The 27095-nt window shown below is 55.6% G+C and overlaps 2 protein-coding genes across 12 annotated transcripts in view; one reads left to right on the forward strand and one right to left on the reverse strand.

Moving 5' to 3' along the window:
* Positions 1–288: 288 nt before the first annotated feature.
* On the reverse strand, positions 289–7804 carry SPIRE2 (spire type actin nucleation factor 2). Of its 3 annotated transcripts, none has more exons than XM_080552133.1 (15): positions 7558–7804; positions 4369–4406; positions 3720–4079; positions 3430–3510; positions 3187–3351; positions 3003–3089; positions 2758–2881; positions 2477–2646; positions 2211–2373; positions 1800–1933; positions 1522–1656; positions 1380–1447; positions 1236–1263; positions 941–1056; positions 289–839 (listed from the first exon to the last, which is right to left on the reverse strand). In XM_080552133.1, exons 1-15 carry the CDS (start codon positions 7763–7765, stop codon positions 644–646), a joined length of 2073 nt encoding a protein of 690 aa, XP_080408259.1. In that variant the 5' UTR covers positions 7766–7804; the 3' UTR covers positions 289–643. The 3 variants fall into 3 exon arrangements, with proteins under 3 accessions (XP_080408259.1, XP_080408260.1, XP_080408261.1); XM_080552134.1 differs by lacking the exon at positions 7558–7804 and adding an exon at positions 5917–6709; XM_080552135.1 differs by lacking the exon at positions 7558–7804 and having other exon boundaries at positions 4311–4396.
* Positions 7805–12327: 4523 nt separating this feature from the next.
* FANCA (FA complementation group A) overlaps positions 12328–27095 on the forward strand; it is a 34936-nt gene continuing 20168 nt past the window's right edge. For 2 of the 9 annotated variants that reach the window (XR_013938256.1, XM_080552142.1), the window contains exons 1-17: positions 12328–12466; positions 13049–13158; positions 14077–14149; positions 14605–14747; positions 15268–15363; positions 17109–17182; positions 18270–18382; positions 18902–18984; positions 19418–19451; positions 21817–21883; positions 22468–22580; positions 23545–23621; positions 24075–24216; positions 24778–24911; positions 25906–26016; positions 26433–26528; positions 26627–26686. Coding sequence is in view for 3 of the 9 variants with exons in the window: in XM_080552142.1 (XP_080408268.1) it covers positions 12343–12466; positions 13049–13158; positions 14077–14149; positions 14605–14747; positions 15268–15363; positions 17109–17182; positions 18270–18382; positions 18902–18984; positions 19418–19451; positions 21817–21883; positions 22468–22580; positions 23545–23621; positions 24075–24216; positions 24778–24911; positions 25906–26016; positions 26433–26528; positions 26627–26686 (1650 nt within the window). In the remaining 6 variants the exon portion in view is untranslated. The other 7 variants (XR_013938257.1, XM_080552143.1, XR_013938258.1 and 4 more) reach the window with 5 other exon arrangements.

Here is a 27095-nt window from a genome sequence, read left to right on the forward strand (position 1 = left end):
GGACATGGGGGTGTCTGGGGATGGGGGATTGGGCTGTGGGAAGGGGCAGGGGGACTTCCCCACGGTGCCCCCGGGGTCCACAGCCCGTCCCGCGGGGTGCTGAGCATGGCGGGGGGGCGGCCGCCCCAGCCAGGGCTGCCCCGGGACCCACGGGGCCGTGGCGGTGCGGAGTGGGGCCGTGGGACGGCCAGCTTTGAGGCCACAGGACACGGGGACAGCCCCACATCCCCCCCAGCACCCCGCTTCCCACCCACCCCCCCCCGAGCCCCCCAGCACAGGAGCCGCCGCTGTGGCCCCGAGGGGCAGCCCGGGATGGTTTATTAGCCAGGGGCCGCTATGTACAGAGAGCCGCGGGGCCGTAAGGCGTCCCAGCCCCGCCAGGCCTTGGCACCGGAGCGGGGCTGGGGGGGCTGAGGGTGCCCCGGGGGGGCCCCATCCCCGAGGGTCCCCGTCCCCAAAGGGCCGTGCCAGCGTCCCCTCAGCGGCGGGGACAGGAGGCTCCCGCGGGGACGTGGGCTGGGAGACACGGAGCCGGCCTGCCGCCGGCCCCGCGCCCCCCTGGTCCGTCAGGTATATAAATATAGAGGCTGTGTGTATCCGTCTATGTATATATGTACATCCCGGCGGGGCCGGCGCCGGGCCCTCACTTGTACCAGGACTCGCAGCGGGCGGCGCGGTGCGGCGCGGCGTTGAGGACGGCCACGCTGCGGCGGCTGGAGCAGATGACGTCGGTGACGAAGCCGGTGCAGTCGCTGCAGACGTCGCGCAGGACGGAGCCCTGGGCGTAGATGTGGGGGAATTCCTCTTCCACGCGGCGCCAGCCCGGGCCCGGCAGCGAGCTGTGGGCACAGAGCGCGCCGTCAGCCCCAGCCGGGGAGGAGGAGGAGGCCGGGAGGAAGGCAGCGGAGGGCGCGGGGCCCTCGTGGGGTACGGGACTCACTGGAAGGTTTCCCTCCTGCGCAGCGGCAGGGCTTTGGCCAGCAGTGATCCCGGGAGGCTCTCAAAGCCCAGTGCGTAGACGGGGATGTGAGCCAGCTTCTTGGAAGGCATCTTCATCTGCTGGGGCGTGCAGGCATCAGGGACAGCACCCATGGGCGCCCCCTTTGCCCTAGGGCCCAGCTGTGCGGGCTCAGCCCAGCCAGCCATGCCCGGTGCCTCTGTCTTGGCATCACCCCTACCGACAGGACAGGGACGGGGACAGGGGCTGGTGGCACTGACCCGGGCAGGTCCCTTACCTTCAGGCTGCAGGAGGTGCAGACAGACCTGGGGACATGGAGAGAGGCTGCTGAGCAAGGCCAGCACCGCGGCACCCTCCCGCCACCCTCCCAGCACTGTGGTGCGGCACGGCACGGCACGGCACGGCATGGCACGGCGCTCACCGCTTGCAGAAGAGGCAGGCTGAGGGCCAGGAGAAGAGGGGGAACTTGGTGCGGCAGCAGCAGCAGACCTGCGGGCACAGGCAGGGTGAGCACCAGGGGGGCAGTGATGGGGCAGCCCGGCCCCTCCAGCCCCAGCTCCCACCTTCCCCTTCTTCAGGCTGTTGTAGAGCTCCTTGCTCTGCTGGAACTTCTCCATCTCCGCCTTGACCAGCACCCTGCGCACATTGATCATCTCCTCCACCGTGAGGGCCAGGCTCTCCACGGGGTGGCTGAACTCCTGCGGGCAGAGAGGGGCCGTCACACTGGCACGGGCACAGGGCGCCCAGTGTGGCGTGCCCCATGGGGTCCCCACGCAGTGTGCACCCCGTGCCGGGCTGTGCTCGCGGCCCCAGCCTCGCTGTCCCTGCTGTGGGCACCCACCAGCCAGAGGTGCTTGGAGCTGCTGCTGGGGGCAGCGCTGGAGCCGTCCTCCGGCCTCTCCTCCACGGAGCCCAGGGCAGCACGGGGTGGCGCAGAGCCGTACGGCACCGGGTGGTAGCTGGCGGGGACCGAGCCTGCACGGGCGGGCACAGGAAGGACGCAGTGAGGACACGGGAGGGACACTAAGGACACGCTGCCGCACGCGACCCCTCCAGCAGGCGCCTGCTGGAGGGCACGGCAGAGCCACCCTTGGTGACATGGGGACAGGGGTGCCACAGGGCACGCGGTGTATGGAGTGGGCTGTGGTGGGGCTGGGGGCACTGACCGCCCCGATGGGCAGCGCACGGGCACCGTGGGATGGAGGCCCCTGTGCAGGGCTGGGCTCTTGGGGTGGCCGCGGGGTGCAGGTACCTGAGCGGGGCCGGGGCTCGGGCTCCAGCGGCCCCAGCACCTCGGGCACAGCCTGGCCGCCGCTGAGCTCGCTCTGGAACTGGGCCAGGTCCTGCTCCGAGAAGGAGCGGTCCCGCTTCATGGGTAGCCCCAAGCCGGGCTCCGTACCCGGCGAGTCCTCCTCCTGCAAGGCCACGGGGACGGCGTCACACAGAGAACCCCGTGCCCCCGTCCTCTGCCCTCCTGGCACGCGCCCCACAGCGTCCCCACCGCATGCCCTCTCTTGCCTCGGAGATGTTCATCTCCTCCATCTCAGCCAGGGTGGGCGCCTTGAGCAGGACGCGGGGCCGTGGGCGCGGTGGCGCGGTGCTGGCCTCTGGCGCGGAGAGGTCGATGCAGGAGCTGGAGGTGAGGTGGCTGGAGCAGGCGTGGGGGATGCAGGGCAGGGAGCTGTAGCCTGCAGATGGGGCCGGAGCTCAGTGCCTCTGTGTGGGGACCTGATGGGGCACTGGGGACCTGCCACAGCTCCAGAGCATCGCCCGCAGCACAAGGGAGGCGCTGCCGGTACCTTTCTGGCCCCGGTACTGCGTCTCTACGGGCCGGAGCTTCCTCTCCTGCTTGATCTCCTCCAAAATCTTCTCGTGCAGTGTCCTCTGCTTCTGGGGCAGGGGCCGCAGCCGCCGCTCTGACGCCTGGGGGACGCAGAGCCGGGGTGCTGCAGCTTGGAGCCGGGGTCCCTCGGGGCTCATGGGGAGCCCAGCCTGGGTGCTGCCGGCCACGGGGGCACTGTGGCACCGTGGGTCTGGCACCCACCTGCTTGAGTGGGGGCCGGGAGCGGATGAAGTCCAGGATGAGCTCGTGGGCGTCCTTCTTCACCCGGGGTGGGATGTCGCCATCCACCTGGGAGAGGGCAGAGGGGCCGCGGGCAGCGTCAGCACCAGGACTTGCCCACGGCACAGCACCTGGCAGGGCGTGGGGACATCCCAGCTGCGCTCACCATGACCTTGCGGAGCTTGTAGTTGCGCGCACGGATGTCCTGCATGAGCATCTCGAAGGGGGTGAGCTGGTACTCGGTGGGCAGCGGGTTGAACTGCTTCTCCTGCACCTTCTTCAGCTTCACGCCGTGCCGCAGCTCCCGCATCAGCTGCACCCACAGCCGGGCCTGGCAGGAGTTCGGGCGGTCAGCACCGGCCCCACCGCGGCCCCGGCCCCCACTGCAGCTCCTGCCACACCACCGTACCCAGTCTGTGTTGCGCAGGCTGCCCAGTTCTGCCGACGGCCTCTCCTCCGCTTCCTCATCCTCGTTCAGCTTCTGCAGCATCTGCCACGGCAGGGGGACACCGTCACCCCAGCACGGGGATGCCGTCACCCCACCACAGCACCCAGCACAAGGGGTGCCCGGCACGCAGCCCCCAGGTTGGCACAGCCCCGTGCACGGCAGCACCGGCACCTCCCCGGTTCTGTGGGCAGGCAGCAGCAAAGCACCGCGCTCACCCCAGCATTTTGGGGGAGTTCCCTGCCGGCGCTCACCTCCTTGGCATCGCGGATCTTGGCCAGGAAAGCTTTGAGCTCCACGGTCTCGGCAAAGAGAGCCCGGCACACGGCCTGGTAGTGAGCCTGGGCTTCGGCGGGGTCGGCAAGGCGCGCGGCGCAGCACCGCATGGCCTGCCCGAAGGTGCGCACGGCCCGCGGCGGCCCCTCGCCGCCCTCCTCCTCCTCCTCCTGCCCCCCATAGCCCTCATCGGCCGTGCCGCAGCCGCTGTCCTCCGAGTCGCTGTTGGTCATCAGGTCGATGAGCTGCTCCAGCTGCGGGCTCAGCTCCCGCTCCTCGTTCTCGTCCAGCCCCCAGTCCAGCGCCCGGTAGATGGCGAAGCCCAAGGACTGCACCATCTGCAAGGAGATGGCATCGCCTGTGCCACCGCCAGCCCCGGCATCGCTCGTGCCACTGAGCCCCTGCGCTTGACACCCCATCTGCCGGGGCTGGGTCTCGCCCCCCCGGTGCACCCCAGACCCCATTACCGCAGGGCAAGGGGAGCGGGTGCCCGCGGGAGGGCAGGCACAGAGGGGAGGCATGGCCGAGCCGTGGCACCGACGGGGAGCGGTGGCAGATGGCCAGCTCACCCTGCTGGGGCCAGCGAGGAGATGCAGGGCCTGGCGAGCGCCCCGGGCCCCCACGTACCTGTGCTTCAGCGGCGGGTGTCAGCAGCAGGGGCAGCTCTGGGGGAGAGGAAGGCTCAGTCACTGCGGGGCTCCCAGGCTGGGGCTCGCCCCACGTCACCTCGAGCTCCCCACCGCACCTGAGCTGGGACCCCCGCCCCCATCCCAAGCTGGCCCCATGGTTGGCGCAGCCTCAGGGTGCTGAGCCCCCTACCCTGGCCCCCAGCACCAGCCGATGCCCTGCCTGCCAACAGCTGGGGCCGTGAGGGAGAGGTGGCACGTTGGGCGGCATGTTGGGTGGCAGCATCACCCCATTAGCGCCGGGGCCAGGGGAGCAGAGTGCTCTGCACCCACGGGGCGATGCCGCCTGCATGGCCCAGGGCTGTGGGTGCTGGCTGGCGGCGTGCAGCAGGAACCGGCAGAGCACCCACAGAGCGCGGCCCCGCGTGCGGCGCGGTGCGGTGACGGGCTGCGCTCAGCTGACGGCGCTAACGGCGCTCCTTTCACTGCAGAGGCAGCACGGCTGGAGTGCTGTGCACACACACGGCACTGTGCACACACACAGGCACTGTGCACACACACGGGCACTGTGCACACACACAGCACTGTGCACACACACGGCACTGTGCACACACACGGGCACTGTGCACACACACAGCACTGTGCACACAGCACTATGCACACACACGGCACTGTGCACACACAGCACTGTGCACACACACAGCACTGTGCACACACACGGCACTGTGCACACACACGGGCACTGTGCACACACACAGCACTGTGCACACACACGGCACTGTGCACACACACAGCACTGTGCACACACACAGCACTGTGCACACACACAGGCACTGTGCACACACACGGGCACTGTGCACACACACAGCACTGTGCACACACACGGCACTGTGCACACACACGGGCACTGTGCACACACACAGCACTGTGCACACAGCACTATGCACACACACGGCACTGTGCACACACAGCACTGTGCACACACACAGCACTGTGCACACACACGGCACTGTGCACACACACAGGCACTGTGCACACACACAGCACCACGCATACACAAGCCCTGTGCACACACAAGCTCCATGCGCATACACAACAGCCCCGTGCACACTCACAAGCCCTGTGCACACTCACGGGCACTGTGCACACACACCAGCCCTGTGCACGCACACACGCACAAGTCCAGGCCACAGCCTCACGGGCAGCTCAGACCTTCCTGGGGAGCACGGCAGCCACGGGACGTGCAGCAGCAGTGGCTTTTGCACCGACCCCGAGGGAGGTGAGTGCCCAGATACCCCCGGCTCGTCTTTCCCCAGCAGCAGCTGCAGAGCAGAGCCACTTCCCGGGCCCGGGAGAGCGCAGGCCATCCCCCGTGTCCATTACCTCTCCATTTAGCTGATCAATGCAGCAGCCCGGGGGAGAGGTGGCTCAGGCCACGTGCCGGCCGTGGCCAGGCGCCCAGCCCAGCACCCACGGGGCAGGGTGAGGCCAGCTGGGACGGGAACATGTCCCACGGGACCCCGTGCCCCAGCTGGACCACATCAAATACCGTGGGATTCTGTGTCCGTCCCTAAGCCCCGCCAGCAGCCCTGCAGGGGACGGCATCACATCCCGCATGCTGGCAGAGGAGCCGGCCGAGCCGGCCACGGGGAGGAAACAGAAAATCTTTTCCAGGATGCAAACCAGGGACGAAGCGCCCGCGGCTGTGGCGGGACGGCCACACCTGGAACGGCAGCGCCTGCTGCTGCCATGGCAAACGGGGCCGCTTTGGAGGTGTTTGCGCAGCGCTCACGTGCCGGCTGCTCCCTCGGGCTGCTGGGGCTGGGGCCGGGCATCCCGTGGGACCTGGAGCTGCTCAGGCGGCTGCTGCCGGCTCACCCGGCCCATTCCTGCCCCACACCTGGGAGCAGCTGCCAAGCCACGTGCCGGTGCCCGTGCCCTACCTGCGGCAGTGCTGGGACTCACCCGCAGCCCCTCGAGCGCCGGGCTGCAGCAGCGAAGGGTCCGGCTCCCTCCCCCTTCATTCCCCGTTCCCCTGGGATTTTCCCTGCCCGGCTGCCGGCAGCAAGGACACGCAGCGACACCGCAGCATCCCTGCCCGCTGCCAGCAGCGGGGACGCCCGGCGGTGCCGCAGCCTCAGCCGGCCGTGAGCAAGGGCACGGGGTGACAATGAAGTGTCCCTGTGGGGCCGCGAGGCCCCCAGGAGACCCCACGAACGCCAAGCACCAAAATCCGTCTTGGGGCACGCGGGAGCCAGCGGCCGCTGGTCCGGGGCTGGGTGCGGGGCTGTCCCCACGCTGTCCCCACGCGGGGCGAGGCGGGGGCTCAGCCCTGCCCCAGCTCAGTCATTAGGCACACGGTGCTCAGCCCCGCGCCGAGCCACCCAGCGTTGCTGCTGGCACCCGGCGGGGCCTAATTACAGACCATAAACACAGCCGGCCCTGCCCAGCAGCGCCAACCGCCCGCAGGGAGGGCACGGCCACGAGTCCAAAGGTCAGGGACGGTGCTGCCCCAAAATGCCCCTTCCGGGTGCCCAGGGAGGGGGGGGGGGGAGTGGGGTCCGAGCGTGCATCCCATCCCGTGGGTGTGCTGCGTGTGCGCCGGGTGCCCGTGTGCGTGCAGGTGCGTGTCCCCACGTCCGTCCCTGCCGTGTGTCCTGCCTGCCCTGAAGGGCTCCGTGTCCCGGGCCCTGCACCGTGGGCACCCCGCACCCCACCGCCCCTACCCCCCGTGCCACGCACACCCTGTGCCGCGTCCGGCCTCACGGGGCACCCAGCAGCCTCCTCCCCGGTGCCGGTGCCGGACCGGGCCTGGAGCCCCGAGCCACCGACCCGCTGCCGGTGCCGGTACCCGCGGTGCCGGTGCTGGAACCGACCCGGTGCCGGGACTGAGGCTTGGGGTGCGCGCCCCCCTTTCTCCCCCCGCCTCACCGGGGCCTGTTGGTCCCGGTTTACCCGGTGCCAGCCCCCAACCCCCCGGTGCCTTCCCACCCCCCGCTGCCCACGGAGCCCACCGGGTCCCGCAGCGGTGCCGTCCCCCTCACCACCCCCCCACCCCGGTTCCCCCTCACCTCTCCCGGTCCCCCCCCCCCCAAACCCCCGGTTCCAGCGGAGCGCTCCTCTCCCCCCCCCGGCCCCGCAGCACCCCCTACCGGTCCCGGGGCTCCCCCCCCCCCCGTGTGCCTCTCACCGGGCGGCGGTGCGGGGAGCGCCACGCTGCCGTCGGCTCGGAGGCGGATGTCGGCGGTGCGGGGCGGCGCGGCGGGGGCGGCGGCGGCGGCGCGGCAGCCCTGGAAGCAGAGCGCCCACGCCTGCTCCTCGTTGAGCGGCTGCTCGTAGCACTTCAGCACCTCCTCCAGGGACAGCTCCCGCGGGGCCCCGCCGCCCGCCCGCGCCATCGCCCCATCCCCGCGCCGCCGCCGCCGCCGCCGCCGCCGCCGCCGACCTCCGCCGCACGGGCGGGGCGGGAGGGGCGTGGGGGGGGCGTGGGGGGGGGGGAGTGGCTCGGCCCGGCCCCGCTCCGCTCGGATCTGCGCCGCCCCCGCTCCCGGCTCCGCCCTCGCCGCCGCCGCCGCCGCCCGGGGCGCGCACTGCAGCGGGGGGGGGGCTCGGTTCGGCGCGGCTCGGTTCGGCTCGGTGCAGCACGGCTCGGTGCAGCACGGCTCGGTGCAGCACGGCTCGGTGCAGCACGGCTCGGCACGGCCCCGCAAGCTGCCGGGGTGCAAGGGGCGGGCGCTGGGGGCGGGGCTGGGCGCAGGGTGCGTGCAAGGTGCAAGGGCGCAGGGTGCGCGGTGCGGAGCGCGCGAGCGGGTGCGGGGCGCAGGGTGCGGTGCACGCAGGGCGTTAAGGGCGCGGGGTGCACGCGGGGTGCGCAGCATGCGGGGTGCAGGGTGAGTGCGGGGTGCAGGGTGCACAGCAGGCAGCTCCATGCAGGATCGGGGCACAGCTGGGTGCAGGGGGCATGCAGGGTGCAGAGGGCATGCAGGGTGCGGGGCGCAGGGTGCGCAGCACAGTGCAGAGCTCACAGTTGCATGCACGGTGCGGGGCGCAGGGTGCACAGCAGGCAGCTCCATGCAGGGTGCAGGGCACAGCTGGGTGCAGGGGGCATGCAGGGTGCGGGGCGCAGGGTGCGCAGCATGCAGCTCCATGCAGGGTGCGGGGCACAGCTGGGTGCAGGGGGTATGCAGGGTGCAGGGGGCATGCAGGGTGCGGGGCGCAGGGTGTGCAGCAGGCAGCTCCATGCAGGATCGGGGCACAGCTGGGTGCAGGGGGCATGCAGGGTGCGTAGCACAGTGCAGAGCTCACAGTTGCATGCACGGTGTGGGGCGCAGGGTGCACAGCAGGCAGCTGCATGCAGGGTGCAGGGCACAACTGGGTGCTGGGCGCAGGGTGCATGGCACAGCTGCATACGGGCTGCGGGACACAACGGGGTGTAGGGTGCAGTGTGCAGGAGTGCAGGTGGGGTGCATGGTGAAGGGTGCAGGGTGCAGGGCACGTGGCTTTGCGCAGGCTGCGGGCCCACAGCGGGGTGCAGGGTGCAGAGCACAGCTGTGGGACAGCCCCGCCACGGGGCTGTATGGTGTGGTACGGCTCCTGCCACCTGTAAGGTCTGGTGTGGCCACCTCAGAGGTCAGGCACGGCCACGGCTCGGGGCACAGCCTCAGACCCGAGGCATGGAAGCCACAAGCTCCGCGGGGGCCATCCCACGTCACAATGCACAGCGAGCTGGGAAGGTGGCTGCAAGGACACAAGGAGCCCCCCGGGAGTCCCTGGGAGCACTCAGAGCCAGGAGGTCTCCTGGGGAAGTGTCCCCGTGGGCTCTGCGCAGCCCTGCATCGCCTGTGGAGGAGGAGCAGAGACCTCGCCAGCGTATGGGGCTGGGGCTGAAAACCAGTGACCCGAGCACCAGGGCAGGGAGGACCAGAGGCAGCGTTCCTGGGGTGTCCGCGGGCTGCATCCTCTGGAAGAGGCCTGGGGGCAAAGGCAGGCAGCGCGCCAGCAGCCGGCGGCATGGTGCACTGCTGTTTTGGCATGGCCAGGAGCAGCAGAAGCCAGCTGAAGGCACCGAGGTGGGGCCTTGGGGTGTCTCGCTGAGCCGATGTCCCGTGGGAGCATGGCGGGGGGGGCACCCACAGAGGCTGGCGTAGCTCAGTGCCCACAGCAGAGCAGGGAGCGGACGGCCTGCTGTGAAAGGTCAGGCAGCAAAATGAAGCTCGTCATTATGAGCTCCCCGTTTGCATGATGCATAAAACCCACCTCAGCTCCATTAAGTCATGAGCAGAAACTGGGGCCACTGGGGACACCCGTCTGTCCCTCGTGGCCAAAGGGCTGCCCCGGGACACCACGGCTGGGACTGTGCCCACAGTGCCATGGCTTGGCTGAGCGAGAGGCTTCCAGCTAGGGGAGAATGCCCTCCTGGAGACCCCGAGCAGCGTCAGCTCCGTCTTTTGGGGAAAGAAATGGTAGAGCTGAGTTGTTGAGGAAGGCATGGCTGGGAGGTGCAGCCCTGCCTGCTGCAGTGCCCTGGGGCCGGGGAGGCAGGAGGATGGATGCAGATCATCTGTGCACTGGTGGGATCGCCCAAATGCACCATCAGCTGGGCTGGGGTTTGGGGAGCACGGTGGTGTCTGACCCCCCTGGGACCACCACACTCACTGCCATCCCGACTGCCCCTGTGGCTCGGCCCCAAAGCCCCAGGAGCCACGGGGACGGGGAGCCGAGGCAGGACGGAGCTCCAGCTGCATCGGGAAGGAAAATGCAGCAGATCTTGGCCGTGATGGCCGTGTCTGCGTCTCGCTTTCTGCTCAAACGAGTGCGATTTGAATGTGACATTCACCCTGTCATCAGCCGGCTTTGTAGCCTGCTTTGGCAGCGACGGCAGAAGGAGGAAACCCAAGCACGCTGCCCGACGCGGGGCCGAGCCGGCTGCTGGCTCTCCTGCTCCCCGGGACCTGCTGCTGCCTCCAGACACAGCCAGGGCGGCACCGCCGGGGCCGGGTGCGGGCCTTTGGAGGCAGCGATAACCCAGCCGGCAGGATTCGTGGGAGCGCATTTGAATTATAAGGCGCAAAGCCCTTCGCTTTGGGTAAAACTGTAATTAACGTGAAATCAAGATATAATTAAAAGCTACCGCCTTGGAAAAAATCAAACAAAAGCCAAGCGTTTATGTGCATAGGGGAAATTTAATTAAAAATGAAAGAAATAGGAAAAAAAAAAATGAACAGGTTGGGAAAAGGTTGCAAATCACTGCAGGAGTGTCAGATTTCCCCACTTCCCACCCCCCCGCGCGTCGAAGCGCGACCAGCGGCAGCGTGGCGGGGCCAGGACGTGGGGCAGAGCCGTGCCCTGGCAGCCTGCAGCAGGGCTGTGCACGATGTTTGTTTTCAGGTAATACGCTGCCTGGGTTTCCTTTGTCGTATGCAAAAAAATTTCCTTGAACAGCCCCAGGAAGTCGAGATGACGGTGCGCAGCTCCCGTGGGGCTGGATGCATGTATTCAGCTTCTTTAACTGCTGCACTGAGCTCAGGACCGTGAAAGTGGCGAGTGCTTGGCGAGGTGGTGTGCTCTTGGGGTGTGCTGCGTGCTGGCCTTGGATGTGGCCGGACTTGGACATGCCTGAGCTCAAGGGGAGCTCCTTGGCGTTGCCACTTCAAGCACAACCCTTGGCTGCGCCTCCTCTCACCTTTTTGGGGGCTTTCTTGTCACTTTGGCCCTTTGCAGTGGTGTTTTTGCCCAATTTCCTCATGGTGCAGGATGTAGCGGGCTGTTGACTGCTCTGAGGCATTCTGGCACTCCAAAATTCCCATGCCAGCCCATCGCTGAACCCCGATCCTCACTCCTGATCAAAGCAGCCAGGGGCTGTGAGCACTGGTGGCCAGCCCTGTCCCCAGGCACCACCGAGGAGCAGATGGATGAGCCTGTTCCTCTGGGCAAGCGTGGTTCATAAGCGTGATGCTGAACAGATCGGGCTGGATTCAACAAAGCTGCCCACCTTCAGGGTCAGTTTTATCGCAGAGGTCTCCGGTATGACTGGGTTTCACCTTCCCATTGCCGGGGCACAACCAAGGGGTGGACACGAGGCCCCCAAGCTGCTCACTCTGCAGCTGAGCAAAGGCACAGAGGCAGGTCCCCGGGTCGGATCCTGCTCTCACAGCAGCTCTACGTGGCCCAGCAGCGCAGCTGGATGTGCGCTGGTGTGGGAGGAGAGCCTGGCCGGAGACGCTGCCTCGGCAGGGTCTGGATGACGGCGCTGCAAAGGCAGCGATGTTGAATCACGGCGCGCTTGTTAAAGCTCCATTTCCTTTCTAGATTCTTCTTCATTAATATTTTAATTAAAACTAATCCTCTGAGCAGACCGCGTTGACTCAGGATACCTCACAGATAGCGCGCTGAGGGATTAAATATAGCAAGAGCTGCTCTTCGCAGGCTGGTAAACCAGCGAGGCTGCAGCAACCTGCCAGGGATGTTGGTAAGGGAGAAATTTACTGTTAGATTGTCACACGGAGGGGAACGGCCTCCCTGGCCGGGAGCGTGCCAGGGGACAGACGTTCTGCCACTTTCCGCAGCCTCCCTGGCACTGTGGCGGTGGGAAGGAGAGGCCGGCGGGCTGGGGTTGGCACAGCGAGCACAGGGCCGCAGCCCCAGCGCTGCCGGGAAGGGATTTCAGCTCTGGTGGTGAGGACTGCGGGGTCAGCCCCTCATGGGGCTGCGCTGCCATGAAAACCTCCCAGGGCCGATTCCAGCACGGGGCTCTGAACGGCCGCAGCCAGCGGGCGAGTCCCCGGGGTGAATCTCCATCTTCCCCGGGCAGTGCTTGTGTTCCACACACAATGAGCTGCTTTTGTTCCACACACAGTGAGCTGCCACCTCCTGCTCCGTACCCTCGGCAGCCACAGGTACCCGGTGGCAGCAGTGACAGTCCCACACACACGACCCCAAGGGACCCGCCACCTCACGCCACCCCGCCCTCCCCAACATGGCAGCCTCCTGCCGCCGCCACTACCAAGATGGCGGGCAGGAGGGCGGGACCACGCCTCTGCCAGCCAATAGGCGGAGGCAGGCGCCTCGGCGGGCGGCCAATGGCGGCGCGGAGCGGGCGGGTTGGTTTGGCGGGCAGCGGCTGGGCGCCGCCATGATGGCGGGCGCGGGCGGGAGCGAGCTGAGGGCGCTGCTGGGTGGGTGCGGGCCGGGGCGGTCCCGGCGCTCGGGGGAGGGCTGGGGGTGTCCTCTGTGACCGACAGCTTGCCCTTCCTCTAGTTTGGGGCTCCCTGGGGATCCAGGCAGCCCTGTCCTAGCCCCTCGGGTGCCCCCAGCCCCTCAGGTGCTGCCTGCCCCCCTCAGGAGCTGCTCGCAGAGCCCGGCGGCCTCAGAGCCCTGAGGTGGAGGCGTCTGGTGGAGCTGTCTGGTGCAGTTTGGCTTGGACAAGGCCAAGGCGGACGGCTGGCAGCGCCTGGCAGCCTTGGCTGCACTGGACGCCTCATGCCAATATATGTTGAAGGCCCCAGGATTTATGTGCCTTGCTGCTGTCCTGCTGCTGCCCGCTGAGGGTCTGGCCAGGGCCCCCTTGGCTCCGTCAGCCCTGTGTGGTGGGGCAGCAGGGTGAGAGAGGGAGATCGCCTCAGCGGGGCTGTCAGCGGGGGCCAGAGCACGCTTTGGTTTTAAAATAAACCCAAACTTCTCAGCAGGGAGAGCCAGGAAACGAAGAAGCACCTTTGGGAGCGGAGCGGAGCTCCGTGAAGCAGCTCTGCAGCTTCTGGACCGCCATCAGAACCTGAACGACCTCCTCCTGGAGGTAGGAGCGGGACAGGGACCTCGGGAGATGCCTGCTGGAGAGGGATTTCCATCAGGGTCATTCCCAGGGCAGCTGTAAAATGAATGTCCCAGGAACACATTTTTCATGATAAGTGAAAAGGAAAAAACAGCACTGTGGAAGTAAACTGAAGCTTAGAGGTTTGCTTTGCAGAAATTAGACCTCTTTTTTTTTTGTTATTGTTATAGACTAAAAATGGTTAAGCATGGGACAAATGGACAAGTGGAAATCCAGCACCTGTCTGAGTGCCAGAATTGCCTTTTTGTGTATATAGGGAAAAAAAAAAAGCTGGAGAGACTATTAGGTTTTCTCTGAATTACCAACCATTTCTGACTAACGTGACTGTCTATGAAAACCTGTGCAATTTGTCTGCATACATGCTTAAGCCAAGATTCTGTCTTGGCCGTGTTCTACCTTCTCCTCCCACACTAGAGAAAGTTTTTGGTTTTGGTAACTGGAGTTTTGGCCATTCCAATACTTCCCATAGTTCAGCCACAAGAATGTTTCTTTCTCTAGAGAACATGTGTCTATTTAAAAACAAATAATAAGGGGAGGGGTGATTTAACTATAAGAGGATGCAAAGTTTTGCTATGTTCATCAAATATTTATGACACTGTGACTGCACGGACAAGACTTCTTGTGCTGATCTGTTGGGTGACTATGGACAAGGAGCTCTGACCTGCGTCTCGCTTTCTCTGAATAGAGACTTACTTATATCTCTTGCAAGGTGCCTTAGAACCCATGGTTTACCGTGACTGTGTAGGAGCATGGTGTTAATTTCATTTCAATTGCTCCAGCCCCATGGAATGCCAGAGCTGCTAAATATGCTTTAGAGGGAATATATTTGTAAAAGTGTGTAATAGACATCCGAGACTGTTAATGTTTCTGTTTTGCTTGCAGGTGGAAGATTTAGTCAAGCCAGTTGGAGAGAGTGGCCAAGAGCACCAGGAAGCATTGTCAGAATCATTTATTGGTGAGCAAAAGAACGTTGGTTGGAGACAGACATGGAAAAGATCTTCACTTATGAATTTCTGCCTGTTAAACGCAATCCCAATTTTACTTCCTTTGCACTGTTCCTGGTCTCCCATTCAGCTGCTTGTTTCTTACTTGTCCAGGGAATGGCACCCCCGGCAAGGTCTGGTTTTCGAATATTTTGATTATTTTCAAGTGTTCCTGTGAGTCTTGCAAGATTAAAATACAAAATTCTACTTAGTAGGGATTTTCCATTTCTATGTTTCTTCTGCCGTCATCTTATGTACAGTAAAGGAATGATGCTTGGAAATATAAACGACTTGCCCAGTACAACAAATGATATCAGTGCTGGAAGGAGTTTTAAGACATGGGATTTCTCTCTTCGCAGTCATGTATTCACACATTGATTTTTATTGCGTGCTGTCAGGTTTCTGCATTGTGGGTTTTTGGTTTTAGTCTCTGTTCTGCAGGAACAGGCCTCAAGATTGGGTGTCCCCGCAGCAGTCTTGGCAGCCAAAAATGCTGTTACCAACATCGAGCGGATCTGTCAGCCTTCTGCAAGCCCCTCCCAAGTACCTCTGCTGAACTTGGACCAGAGTGTAAGCAAAAAGCCTTACATTTAGCTTATCAAGAAACCAGTATTTGTGTGTCTGAAATGCTCGTAGAAATACGGCACTCTTCTGTACAGGAAAGGAGCTACTTTTTGACACCTTGGAAGTGAAGTTTCCTGTCTGTTACTAGAGTATCTCTAAGCAGGCCCTGTGCTGTCACCTCTAGTGTGTTCCCTGGTGTGGTTCGGTCTCTCTTATTCGTAGTTCCATCTTTATCAATCTTCTCAGTTTGCAGCGTAGCGAGGTATGGTGATGGTCTTCTGTACAAAACCTGCGCCAGGACTGCTGGCTCACATCGCCTCTGAGTAGCTGTCAGGTGCCTGTGCTGCCAGCTGGGCTGCCTTTGAGTCAGCCTTGAGATGAAAGGTGTGGGCCTTCCCCATGAATTCTCTCCACCGTTCAAGTCTTTGAAAAACAGAAAGCAAGAGGGAAAAACAAAAGTTATTTTTGTAAGAATGTGTTATTTACGAGGGAAATTATTTCTGCTTATTTTTTGGGGTGATTCCAGAAGAGACTGTCTTGCTTGCTTCAAACAGTCAAGGATTTGTTGGTGACCAACGTGTTCAGTCGCTCACACTTCTGTCAAGAAATATGGAAAATGCAGGTAAGAACTCACAAAGAAGTCTTGCTGTTACAAGCCATTTAGGTTTCCTCTGTGGAACTGTAACCTGGCCTAGTGATGCTGTGATCTGCGTTCCGATTTCTTTGGTGTTTTTTGTAATCTGCAGTAGTCTTGCTATTGCTTATCCCTGTGTCAGTTGTGGGCGACTGTCGTCTTGAATTTCTCCTAAGAATGACTGTGGTCTTTCTGACCTTTCAAAAGCAAGAGTTACAAACAGTGGAGGGCTTGTTTGTTGTTGTCTGTTCAACAGCTCCCAGTCACTGGGGGCTTAACTGCCTCTCTGGCAAGATTTGCTTTATTTTTGACGAGGGCTTAATAGAGGTTTGGAAGAGTCATTAAAACTGTGTGAGCAGTTCTGCTGAGAAACTGCCACAAAAGAGAGTTGACAGTGTCTTGGTGATCGAGCTTTTTGGGGAGCCAGGCAGGCAGGTTGCCTCTCTGAAGGAGATTTTAATCCGTTTCCGTTCGTACTGAGCACCGCTGGTTTTCTGTAGCTTTTGGAAGCAAGGAAGGGCATGGCAAATGTGGTATCTGGAGTTACGGCATGGGTAGTGGGATTAAACTCGTCCGAGGTGACACTGCAGCTAATACAAGCTTTGGAGGGATCATTTTCTCTCCTATTTACCCTCACTCCTTACTGTTTTCAATGAAATACGCTGATAACTCTCCGTCAGGTGGTGCATAGGCTTGCTGCCCAGGTCAGTGCAGACTCGCAGCTGGCTGTGGGGTGGCGCAGCCCCAGAAGTCCTGCGTGCACTTCACCAGCGGTGCTCAGCGGGTCTCCGGCGTTCTGGTTCTCTGCTCCGTTTGTCTGGGAATTGCGATAAGCCTAAGTGAGTTCGTGCAGCGAATGGCTTGGGAGAAATATGAGAGCAGATAACAGGTTGCATTGCTTCACAAATGTGTTGGCTCGATTTCATTTGTGTGGTTTGTTTTGTGAAGATAAATGGTGCTCTAAATAGAGTTAAGGACTTTTTGTGAGCAGGACAATTTTGGTTGCTCGCTGCTCTGGTGGGAAAGAAGGAAGAGACTGATCTCCCTGGATAAAGAGGCATGCTCTAGTCTCAAATATCCGTCCAGGGGCTGAAAATAGAATCCTGTGAATTTTATGGGCCGATAAAATCTCCCTGTTCTCAGGTAGACATGGAGATCAAGTGCTGCTATGTAATTGAGATCATTACAGTAAAGGATTAGGCCGTTGAAGACAAAGTATGTGGGCGAGTTGGGGGTCACGCTAAGAAGCAGCTACTAGTCGCTGCAGAAGGCTAGTGGGACTCGTCTTCCGAATGCCTTGCGTGCCCAAAGGCTGCTCAGGTGGTGCTTGGTTTTCCTCCATGCCCACGGGCCCGTCCTCTCGTACAGCTGCAGGATCTCTTCCTGCAGTCTCCTCTGGGGAAATGGATTTGAGAGCAGCAAACCTGTTCCACAGAAACTACTGAAGAGTTACAAGACCGAGTGATAATTCTCTGAGCAGTTTCTGGTTCTGAATTAACAAGACCTGAAATGTAGTACTACCCCCCGTTTTCTAGGATAGCCGCTGCTCCTCTGAATATGCAAAATTAGGATTATTCCAGGGAGACAAAGGCGGACATACTTATGAATGGAACACAGAATTGATAACTTTGAATGAATGAAGTTTAGTTTCCTTTTTTCTATATAGGTTATCTTATCAAAACGTTGTTAAGTGTGAAATGTGCACTGGGGCCTAATTGTGACGTTCTTGCTAGGACCTTCCAGTGCTGGAAGCCATGTGGCACCTGCACAGAGGCAACATCATTGGACTGGGAGAGCTGCTGGAGAGGTGAGCAGAGGTTTAGGGGTTTGCAGATATATTTAATCGCTTAAAGCCTATTGAAATGTAATCGGGGATTAGTCATGAGTATTCTGGACTATGAATATAGTCAGATGCTTGCAGGTGATCAGATTAGCAGGATTTAAGAAGTTACCCAGGGTTTGAGAGGTTACTCTGGGTTAATTAGCACAGTTCAGGGTACGGTGGCTGCTTGTCTGGTGGCCGCTCAGTCAGCTGGGGTGTGAAGCAAACGGTTGGGCAAGAACCACCACTGCAGCCCCTGCTGGCTGATGTTTATTTCACTCAGTTTCACTGGCACAGCTGGCTGCACAGCGGGCAGGTACCGCGCAGGGTGGGGAAGGACGCAGGAACCCAGCTCTTTCGGTTCGTCTGGACATGCCCTGCGGAAACTGCTGTGTAGCCAGTGAAAATTAGTGTGGGTCTCGGTGAGAAGGCTTGCTTCGCATAAACGGCCTGCTTCTGTCGTCTCAAAGCCGGTGTTGCAATAAAGTGAGGCAGAGTTAATCTCCGGAGAAGTTATTCTAAGAATTTATTTATTTTTCCCAATACGGAGCTAACAAAATCAGTTACTCTTTCAGAACCTCAGGATGTTTTCTTACGGTGTCAAAGGAATATTACAATGATCTTTGATACAGCCTTCGATGATGCCAATTTACTTGTCTGTTAATGAGACGGGGAAAAAAGCCTTCAGTGCTCGCTGTATTTTAAGGAAACCAGAGAGAGAGAGCTTGGTTTTTATTTTTATTTTTGGAAAGCATTTTTCTCCAAGTATTTTAGAAATCAGAACTAAAATATTCTAAAATAAGTTTTAAAATTGAAATACCTTAATCTCAGATATGATTAATACTCAAATACTTGAACACTCAGTTTCACGTGTATTTTTTCTTATCTTATTATGAAGCAAATAAAGCTCTCGTTGGCTTTTACAATGAAAAGAAATGAACTGCCTCATATAGCGCAGAGTCCTACGCAGATGTCTCTTTCCTAAGTCCAAGGGGATGGTGGGGCAAAAAAATAACCAAGCATCACAAAGCATAGAAAGGATTGAACTGAACGTGCTTTTGTTTGTTCTCAGCAACCCTGACGCCCCTGCCGTGGTGGAGTGGCTGTGCGGCAGCCTTCGTGCTCTGTGTGAGCAGGCGGAGGAGCCCTCGCAGGACGCGGAGCTCGCCGGGCGCGTTCTCTCAGGCAAGGCACTGAGCTGGGCACTGCGAAGCGGGGTCCGACTGCTGGCCTGCAGCACAGGCTCGCAAGTCAGAAGCTGGGGTTTAAAAAATGGGACCTCGCTTTGCGTTTTCTTACGTTCTTTCAATGAGGGAAATATATTTGGTGAATTTAGCAAATTGTTTCCCGCATAAGATTGCTTGAAGGGCTGCAGCCTGGCCTTTGGGCCAGTGCGGCGGGTCAGGTACAATTCACCTGAGCTCTGCGATGGTAAAAGTGTGTGACACCTGTAAACTGCCTGGTCTTTATAATCCTGTACATTTCTGTGCTTCTTGTCATTGACTGTTCCAGGTCCTTTTTGCCCGAGAGTAATTTTAGTCCAAGAGAAAAACTGAGCATTGAGCAGTCTTGCTGACTGTGCTGTTCAGGGAGTGATGCTTTTCAGACACCAGTCCCCTTGGGGGACTGAGACGGGAAGGCAGAAGAGCAAGAGGTTTTTGTCGTAAGGGGATGCTGAAACACTCGTTCCTTCTTGATTTGCAGACTTTGCGATCACATTTCTTCAGAATGGCTTTCAGCAAACTTCAGAGCTGGGAAGGAGGTGTGAATTCAAGAAGGTCCCCAATGTAAGGACAAAATTAAACATTAGAGATGGTTGTTTAAAAAACTAGTTGCATTTTATATGTCTCTGCCTTTGAGTGTAAATAAATCTGAGTTTAGAGTAACAAAGAAAAGGCAATGGCCCATTTACTGCAGTGGGTAAGGAAGAAATGGTGAAACTAGAGACGTCTTTAAAGAGAATTTCTCCTAGGTAACTTGTCAGAGGCTTTTTGGCTTCCTTGGGTTCACCTTGATTGCTCTTTTTTTCCTGTTTGTAAATGAGGCATGGAAAATGCTTGCCTGTCTGCCTGTTGTATCTGTTCTGCATTAGAGCCTGAGGTAAAAGTTAAGCTTTAATTTAAGAGAGACAAAACCTTCTTGTTTGACTCAGTTTACTTTTCCTACATATAATTGTAGCTGTTTTAAACACTAAATTCTTAATTTGTCTATTCTGAACAGATCTGTCGTGCTGTTTTACAAAGAATGCTGACATGTAAGTGTTCTTGTGATTTGTAACTTTGTGCAGTCACTGCTGTTTGCTAGGCTTAAGTTCCTTGCTCGTTACTAAATCACCTAAGGACTCAGAGCAGTCCTCTCTCTGGGATGCTTTGCCTGTGTTGTATTTATGTCACTGATTCTCTGTGCTTCTGTTTTTTCCTTTGCTCTTGTAAAGTGAGTGTCTTCTAACACCAAAGATAATTTCTTGCTTTTTATGCTAGTTCATTTTTGATCCTCCCAGCTGCAGCACCAGGTAAAGATATCGGAGCTGATTTTTAACAAGTTTGATTGGAAACAATCCAATCCGTTGTAGCTCAGAGGTTAAACTAGGATCATTTTTTCTGCTTATTAAATTCAACTTTGAATTTACCAAGTTATGTGCAAGCAAGCTATTTTGCTGGCTTGCTGTTTGGATTTGCAGACTAATGGTTTGTGAAACCTGATTTATTTTTTTTTTCGATGTGGAGCAAAGATTATAATGTGCATGCTTAGTCTTTAAACAGCCAGCGTTCAACTGTCCCATGGACAACGTACCTGTTTTGGCCTGGGAGGTGGTGATGCTGCTGCTGAGAGCTCAAGTGTAGTAGTGCCTGATCGGCGTTACAAATCCTGTTGCGGAAAGACTGAACACACAAGAAGGTGGTTTTCTTTGCCTTGTGTCACAGACGATCTTCACAGTAAGCTGCTGGTTCTGCTGTGCTGTTTTGTCTGCAGGGGAAGCATTCACTTACACCTCCTCACGTGCTCTAGGCCATTGTATTCGTCTAATCTGGCTGCGTGGGTGTTCTTACTTCCCTGTCTCCTTAGTGACAGCGCTTTACCCCTTTTCTTGCTGGCATGTTCCAGCAGCATGCTCAGTGCTACTGCAGAAATCAGTGCTTTTTGTCTGTTGTAAAATGACTGAAAACCAGGACACAACATGGGGACTGTCCTTCTGCACCTCTCCGTGTGGGTATCGCCGGCCTGATCCCTTACCCACGTCTGGCAGAAGGCGTTGTCTGGAGACAGAGCTGCCTTACAGACCTCGCTGAGCAGTTCTAAAAAGGGAAAGCTGTAAGAGAAGTGCTTTATTATTTAGTATGTACGACTCCCATCTCAGGTGACCCTTTAATGGTGTTGGCACTTGAAAAATAACCCTCATAAACACAGGACTGGAGGGATTCTGGGGAAGTGAAGCAGGCGGCTGGCAGTCAGGCTGGAGTCGGTGCTAACCTGCTCTTCATCTGACCTTCACATTCACGCAGCCTGTGCTGCCACTGCCTGCCTTGCAGTCTGTTCAAAAATGTATTGGAAGTTCTGAATTAAGTGTTCTTGTGAGTGTGTGCTTTTGGGTCGCCTTTGGGGGGTTTTACTTAGCTTGTCAGCGGCTTTGAAGAACATTAGGGTGCTTTATATAAAATAATTCACAATTAATGGAGACGTTCACATGAGGAGGACAGGCTGGGAGCACCGTGCTTCATAGTAATGATCATGCTAAATTGAACTCCCGTGCCTGAGGCTAAGTAGAGTTTATCTCCTTTTCTCTGTTCTCCCCTGCTTAACCTTAAAGTATTCCTCAGCAGGGGAGGAGAATGTTCCTCCCATGCGCTGTGGGCTGCCTTACAACAGAAATGTGAGGGACGCCCGTTTTGCTGCCTCAATTTGGTAGTTTCCTTTTCAGAGTGCATCACTGAGAAGGTCCTAATGATTAAATCCTAGTGAAAACCAAACTTTTTTGTGGTTAAAGAGGAGACTTTTGCAGGTAGCGTGGAACAAGAAACAAAACCACTGCTGCTGCAGCCTGTAAAGCAGAGGATCTCTCAGTATGTGGGCTTTGAGTAGTCTGGTCAGGACCATGTGTTGTGCCAGCTGCCCACCTCTTCGACCTCTACGAGCCTTTTTGGGGCAGGTCTCGCTTTTGAAGGAGTGCTGCTAAGGCAATGTAATGTGAAGTCCCTCTGCTGTCACAAATAAGTGCCATTCACAGCAGCGTGCTCTCTTTGTTGAGGGTGGTGAAGACCATTGTTTCAGGAGGTTGTTAACACAGAGCTTGCCTGTGCAAATCCGTCTCCAGACTTCTCTCTAGTGCAGCCTTGCAGTGTTTGCACTGCACGGCTAGGATTAGATTTGGAAATTAAATATTACTTTTTGTGCGTTTTTGGATGGCTTAATTGTTAGCACGTTTTTGGGAATGCTTTTAAAGTGGTTCAAGGTTGATGTTAATAGTTTCTGAGTCTCTGTGTTACTTCTGAGTAGTTTTCGTAAGAATTTAATGCTGCTGAATGGCACACTTCCCTAATGGGGTCACCTTCTTAGCTGTTTGGGGTCACAGCTCCTTCCATTTCTCATTGCATCTTTGTGTCTTTACTTTGGGGTACCAGGGGTGCTTGATGCTGTTGGTAAAGAGAAGCAGGAGGATGTCTCCGCGCTGCAAGCTATGAGGTTCTGGTAAGAAACGCAGTTCCTCTTAATAATGTCAGGAGTAGTTTTTTTTATCCACTGTTATGCTTGTTAGTGAGATTGGATAAATGTCTATTCCCTCCCCCCAGCCCTGTTTGTGTTTTGTGTTCTCTCTAATAAAGTATTCACAAGTGAAATTGCAAGTAGAAAGGTAAGCGTGAGATAGGAAAGGGCATTCTGGCAGTCTCAGAACCGATCTTGGAGCACTTCAGCATGTGATGAGTTTCCTCTCTCAAGTTTGCTCACTCTGCTTCTTAGCAGGAGCTCTGGGAAGGTGCCGTCATCTCCTCAAATTTCCATTTTTAGACCCATTTTGTCTGATTGCTTTGTACTTGTTAGCCTTCAGTCCTGACCTGTGCAGGGGTATGCATTTGACTCAAGTTTGTAAATCTGATAGCTTAATAATGTTGAGTAACTGACAGATTTTTAAAAATACATTAAAAAAAAAGTATATATCTCTGGCATTTTGATGAGCGTAGGTGTAGAAAAAAAATGAATCATTCACCCTAATCAGCACCTGGTTGATCATATTTCCTGCGCATTGTTTCAGAATATTTCCTTGTCATTTATAGGCTGAATGTGTTCAGTGTGTCAATGTATGGAAGTGCAGTTCATCCGGATTCCTTGCAGCAGTTTTTTAGACACACCCTGACTGAGGTTCTTACCTACAACCCCTTGTTGAAAGGTAGGAGTACACGGGGAGCACTAAGTGCCCCGAGGGTTTGTTATTGTGGTGGGTTTGGAGCTCCATCCCACCCAGACCTCACTGAATGGAGTCCAGCCTGCAAACCAAGCACAGTGAAACTGCCTGACTCCCTGCTTCCTTCCCTACCTGCATGTTGCCAGAAAAGATGGGAAGTTTGGGTTTTAGAGGGCTGTAGTTCAAGAGAAACCCTTAGGTGGAAAATCAGGGCCTTCAGATAGAGCTTTAGCCAGTGGCTCATGAGCAGGTATTTGGAATAACATCTACTAGCAGCCTTTATGGAGCAGACATGGGAGAACTGTGGCCTCTGGGAGTAGTTTTAGCCAAAGGAGGAGCTGTGTGGGAGAGCTGGTACTGCAGAGAAAGCTTGGGGCTAAAATAACGTGGCCCTATGTGTTTCTCTTTAAGTGCAAAACATAGCCTTTCTCTGCTGGTTGGGTGTCTGTTGTTCATTTTGTTTTGGTAGATCAGACAGAAATGCAAGAAGGCTTCTAATCCATGATTGTTAACTGTGAAGCTTGATGTTTTCAGGAAGAAATACATTTGGGCTGCAAAATCTCTGGTGAAATACCACACTGAGCTCTGATACAAAGCCGCTCACCTGCAGGGTGGGAGAGCGATGTCACTGTTGCTGGCTTCCAGCTGAAAGAGATCACTGAGGGAAAAGATGATTCCGTGCTGTTTTTCTCTGCATTATGTTGGCCGATGAATGTGTGATCTCAAGAACAGCTTAGAGATGACAGTGCTGTGGTGAAATGGCACAGTCGTGTTCACACAGTCTGTGTTCCAAAGATGAATAGGAGACAAAGGATTTCAGCAGGCAGTTTTTAATGTATGTGGCTGTGAAAGCTAAAGAGAAATCTTGTGTGGTGAAGTTCTGCGTTTTAGGTGTATTTTAAATTCTATTGCTGAAGAGGTAACTATTATATTCTTTTTCTGGATATAGTGTCTGATGCCATCCATATGCAGAGAGAGTGGAGTTTTACAAGGACTTGTTCGCTGCTCACTACCTTGTATCGCAAAGTATGTCTTCTTGGTTTTACAAAGAGCACGTTATTATGTTGCTTTTGTATTCATCGAAATATCTGAAATGGAATTATTTAAATATAACGCATTACAGTCGCAGAATCTGAACTAGCTGCCAGGAGCTGCAGGCAGGACAAAGCCTGAAGTACTAAGGGGACGTTTGTGCAAAGCTCCTAATGAGAACAAAGATATCTGAAGATGTGAATTTTCACTGTTACAGAATATGACGTTGCTTCTGAAAGAGCTGGAGTGCTCCTGTGTATTTTAGCCAGTGCTGATTCCAAGCCAGAATAATGTCTGGCCCTGGCAAGCTGATGCAAAAGGTGCACACGAGATAGCTTTTCCAAAAGTTATGCAAAAGGCATCTGTGTGTTAATCTTGACAGCGCATTTCACCCTTACAGGTGGCTGCATGCCATAGCTAAAGTGAACTGCTGTCACTCTCTTCCAGCTGTTTGTGGCGTTCAGTGCAAAGGAGTCGATCTGCCAGCTACAGCAAGTCCTGGAAACACACGAAGTGAATTGGCAGCATGTCCTGTCCTGTGTTTCCACGCTGGTGGTCTGTCAGGCTGAAGCTGAGCAGTTGTTCAAAGGTACGTAGGTATTGGCAAGCCTGCGAGATAACACATGCTTGTTGCTTCTCAGATACTGAACAGAGAAAACATCCTGAACGGTGCAGTAGCAAGTTCCTAACTGCCCTTTGGAGATTTCTGTAGGGGAAAGAGCAGGAACTCACCCTCTGCATTCAAGTATTCTATGTCAGCCGTGATGTGAATGCCAGGCCTTGTGTCTGACACTTCTATAATTTAATGTACAGCTAAGAATGATTATTTGATAATTACCTTCATGATTATTTGGAGTAGTGATTACTGAAGCTTAGTTCTGCTATCTCACTTTTGCTAACAGACCTTGTTTGATAGGGTTTCTTACTGATTGTGTCATTGCTGGACTCCCTGTGATTCTTGCAAGTGGAAATCCTGAAGTATTTGACCACTGAAAGCACATGAAAAATATAAGCGAGGCCCAAAGGTTCTCTAAGCTGCAGTGCATGTCCCTTTTGGACAGATGTGTTATCAGATATTTGTCTTCATTTACTGTAGAATTGTAGCACAATTGTCAAGAGCAAAGTTTGAGGTTACTGTTTATGTTTCTAGATCTACTGAGCCATCTCCTGATAAAGGCTTTCGAGAATTACGATATGGAAAATATGATCACTGCGTTCCTGATAGCTCGTCAGGCTGCCCTCGAGGGCCCTGCTGTGTTCATGCCGTACTCTGAATGGTTTAAGGTAAGACTAAACGAGGCCTGAGTGGTAATCTTTGGTTAAGTGTGTGAGAAACCTGCACTTAAGGAAGGTTTCGCTGCACAGAAAAAAACAACTAGTTTCAGACAAGATAACCAAGAATCTAACAACAAAACAAGGAAAAAAATAAAGTAATAAGTGATTATATTGGTATTAGGAATAATATTTATTACTGCCTTTGTGTCTGCAAAGAATATATTTACTTGGCTTTCCCTGGTCTTCCCTTCTTTCATCTTCCAAGTCCATCTTGCCTCCTCTAGTTATTTGTCAGGAACGCAGACACGTAATTCCTATTCTAATCATATTCTTGGATGTCTTTCAGTATCTTGATAACCAGCAGTGTTGTGATTGCGTAAGTTGTGGGTTATTGCACATGAAGCCTTCCTATTTCCTGGATGTTTGCGTGCAGCTGTAATTGATGTGTTTGACCTTATAGATAATTGCTAATTAGCTTTTAGTTGTAAACATGTAGGTATTTAAGGTATGCAAATCTCCGCATAATTTAAACCTGTAAATTCCTTTGTGTGAGTTTGCAAATCTAAGCTCAGCCTTTGCTGATAAAGTGTTTAGGATGTATCAAAGGTAAACTGGTTCTATTTTGTGTAGTGTCTGACTGGCTTATTCTTCTTAGAGTGCCCAGATACACTTCCAAAACTATGGTGCCCTGATGAACCTCAATCCTTTGGTGCATTTTGGTTTTGCCTTGTTTAACTCCCCTGACTGTACCCATGGTAGTGCATCTGAAGGAATTTTGAATGTGACATGGCAGGCTGTCTGGAAACTGGAAAAAGAAACTGAAAGAAACTCCTGTGGAGACTTCTAAAAACTTTCTCTGGAGACTTTTCTCCAGGAGGATACTCTTGGCGCAAAGCAGATGTCTGCAATAGATGCCTGGGATTTGTGCACTGAGTTTAGTGCAGTGCTGGGATGCTGATTCTCTCCACGCTGAAAGGCTGAGCTGTGATATTTTCTGTTTCAGGCTTCCTTTGGGAGTGCTGGTGGTCAACACGGGAGCAGTAAGAAAGCTCTGGTCTTCCTCTTCGAGTTCTTGTCAGAGCTTGTGCCCTTTGAAGTAGCCCCGTACTTGAAGGTGGGAAGCTGCTGGTAGAGATGGTTTTTCAGACTGCTCCAGAACTGCTCCAAAATAAACGTATTTGTGCCATGTGCCTTTGAGCATACTATTAGTGTTGTTACAGTAATTGCATTGCTTCCGACACACTGGTCAAAACCTTTTCTCCCTGAAATAAACAAGAACAAGATTCTTTTATTTCCTTGACAAGAGGGAGAATTCCTTCCGTAGAGTTATATTGAAGCACTTCAGTGATTTAGTCTGTTTGTTGTTGTTGGGGAAAATTAGCATGTCAGTTGCCATGAAACTGGCTTTTCTTAAAACGAGCAATAATGTCTTGGGGGAGTACTTGAGGTAATTGAGTGTAAAAGTAAACCAGAATTTTACAGTCATCTCCTGTAAAAATGGCAAATCATGTTTTGAATTTTACATTTCAGGTCCATATTATGTACCCGCCTTTTGTGCCATCAAAACATCGATCTATTCTCTTGGAGTATATCACTCTGGCTAAAACCAGACTGGCTGACCTCAAGGTTAGTAAAAATTGTCCCTTTAGAAAAGACGTCTTTCTGGATCTGTCAAAATATTAACCGTGTTGTGACAACGTCCATCTTTATGTAACACCACACAGGTTGCTATAGAAGATATGGGGCTCTATGAAGACTTGTCTTCCACGGATGAAGCCATGCAGGTACTGGTCACCCATCCAACAGTTCTCTCACCAATTATGCTCTTTTTCCTGTGGAGGCTTAGGTCTGTTATTCCTGTTAGGCCTGTTATTCCCTGTCTGTTATTCCTACCAAGTTTGAGCATGCTGCCAAATCTAATTCCTCTGTCTTAAAGTTGGACAAGAGGTCATAAATATGGAAACTTTCCCCAGATTTCATGAAAATTAGACCTGCACAGAGGACAAACAGATCCTAATGAGTGTTTCTGGAGACAGGCTGCAGAGGAGCTCAATGATTAGCCAGCCAGCTACTGGCCAAGCAGCACCTATGTTAATCACCCAGGTAGCAACGTGCTGTTTGAAACCAGTAAAGTGCCAGCTCCCTCTTGCCCATCCTGTGCTGTGGGATGTAGAAAATAATGGACGATTCCGT

Source organism: Anser brachyrhynchus (assembly GCF_964034855.1).
Source record: "Anser brachyrhynchus genome assembly, chromosome: 12".
NCBI lineage: Eukaryota > Metazoa > Chordata > Aves > Anseriformes > Anatidae > Anser > Anser brachyrhynchus.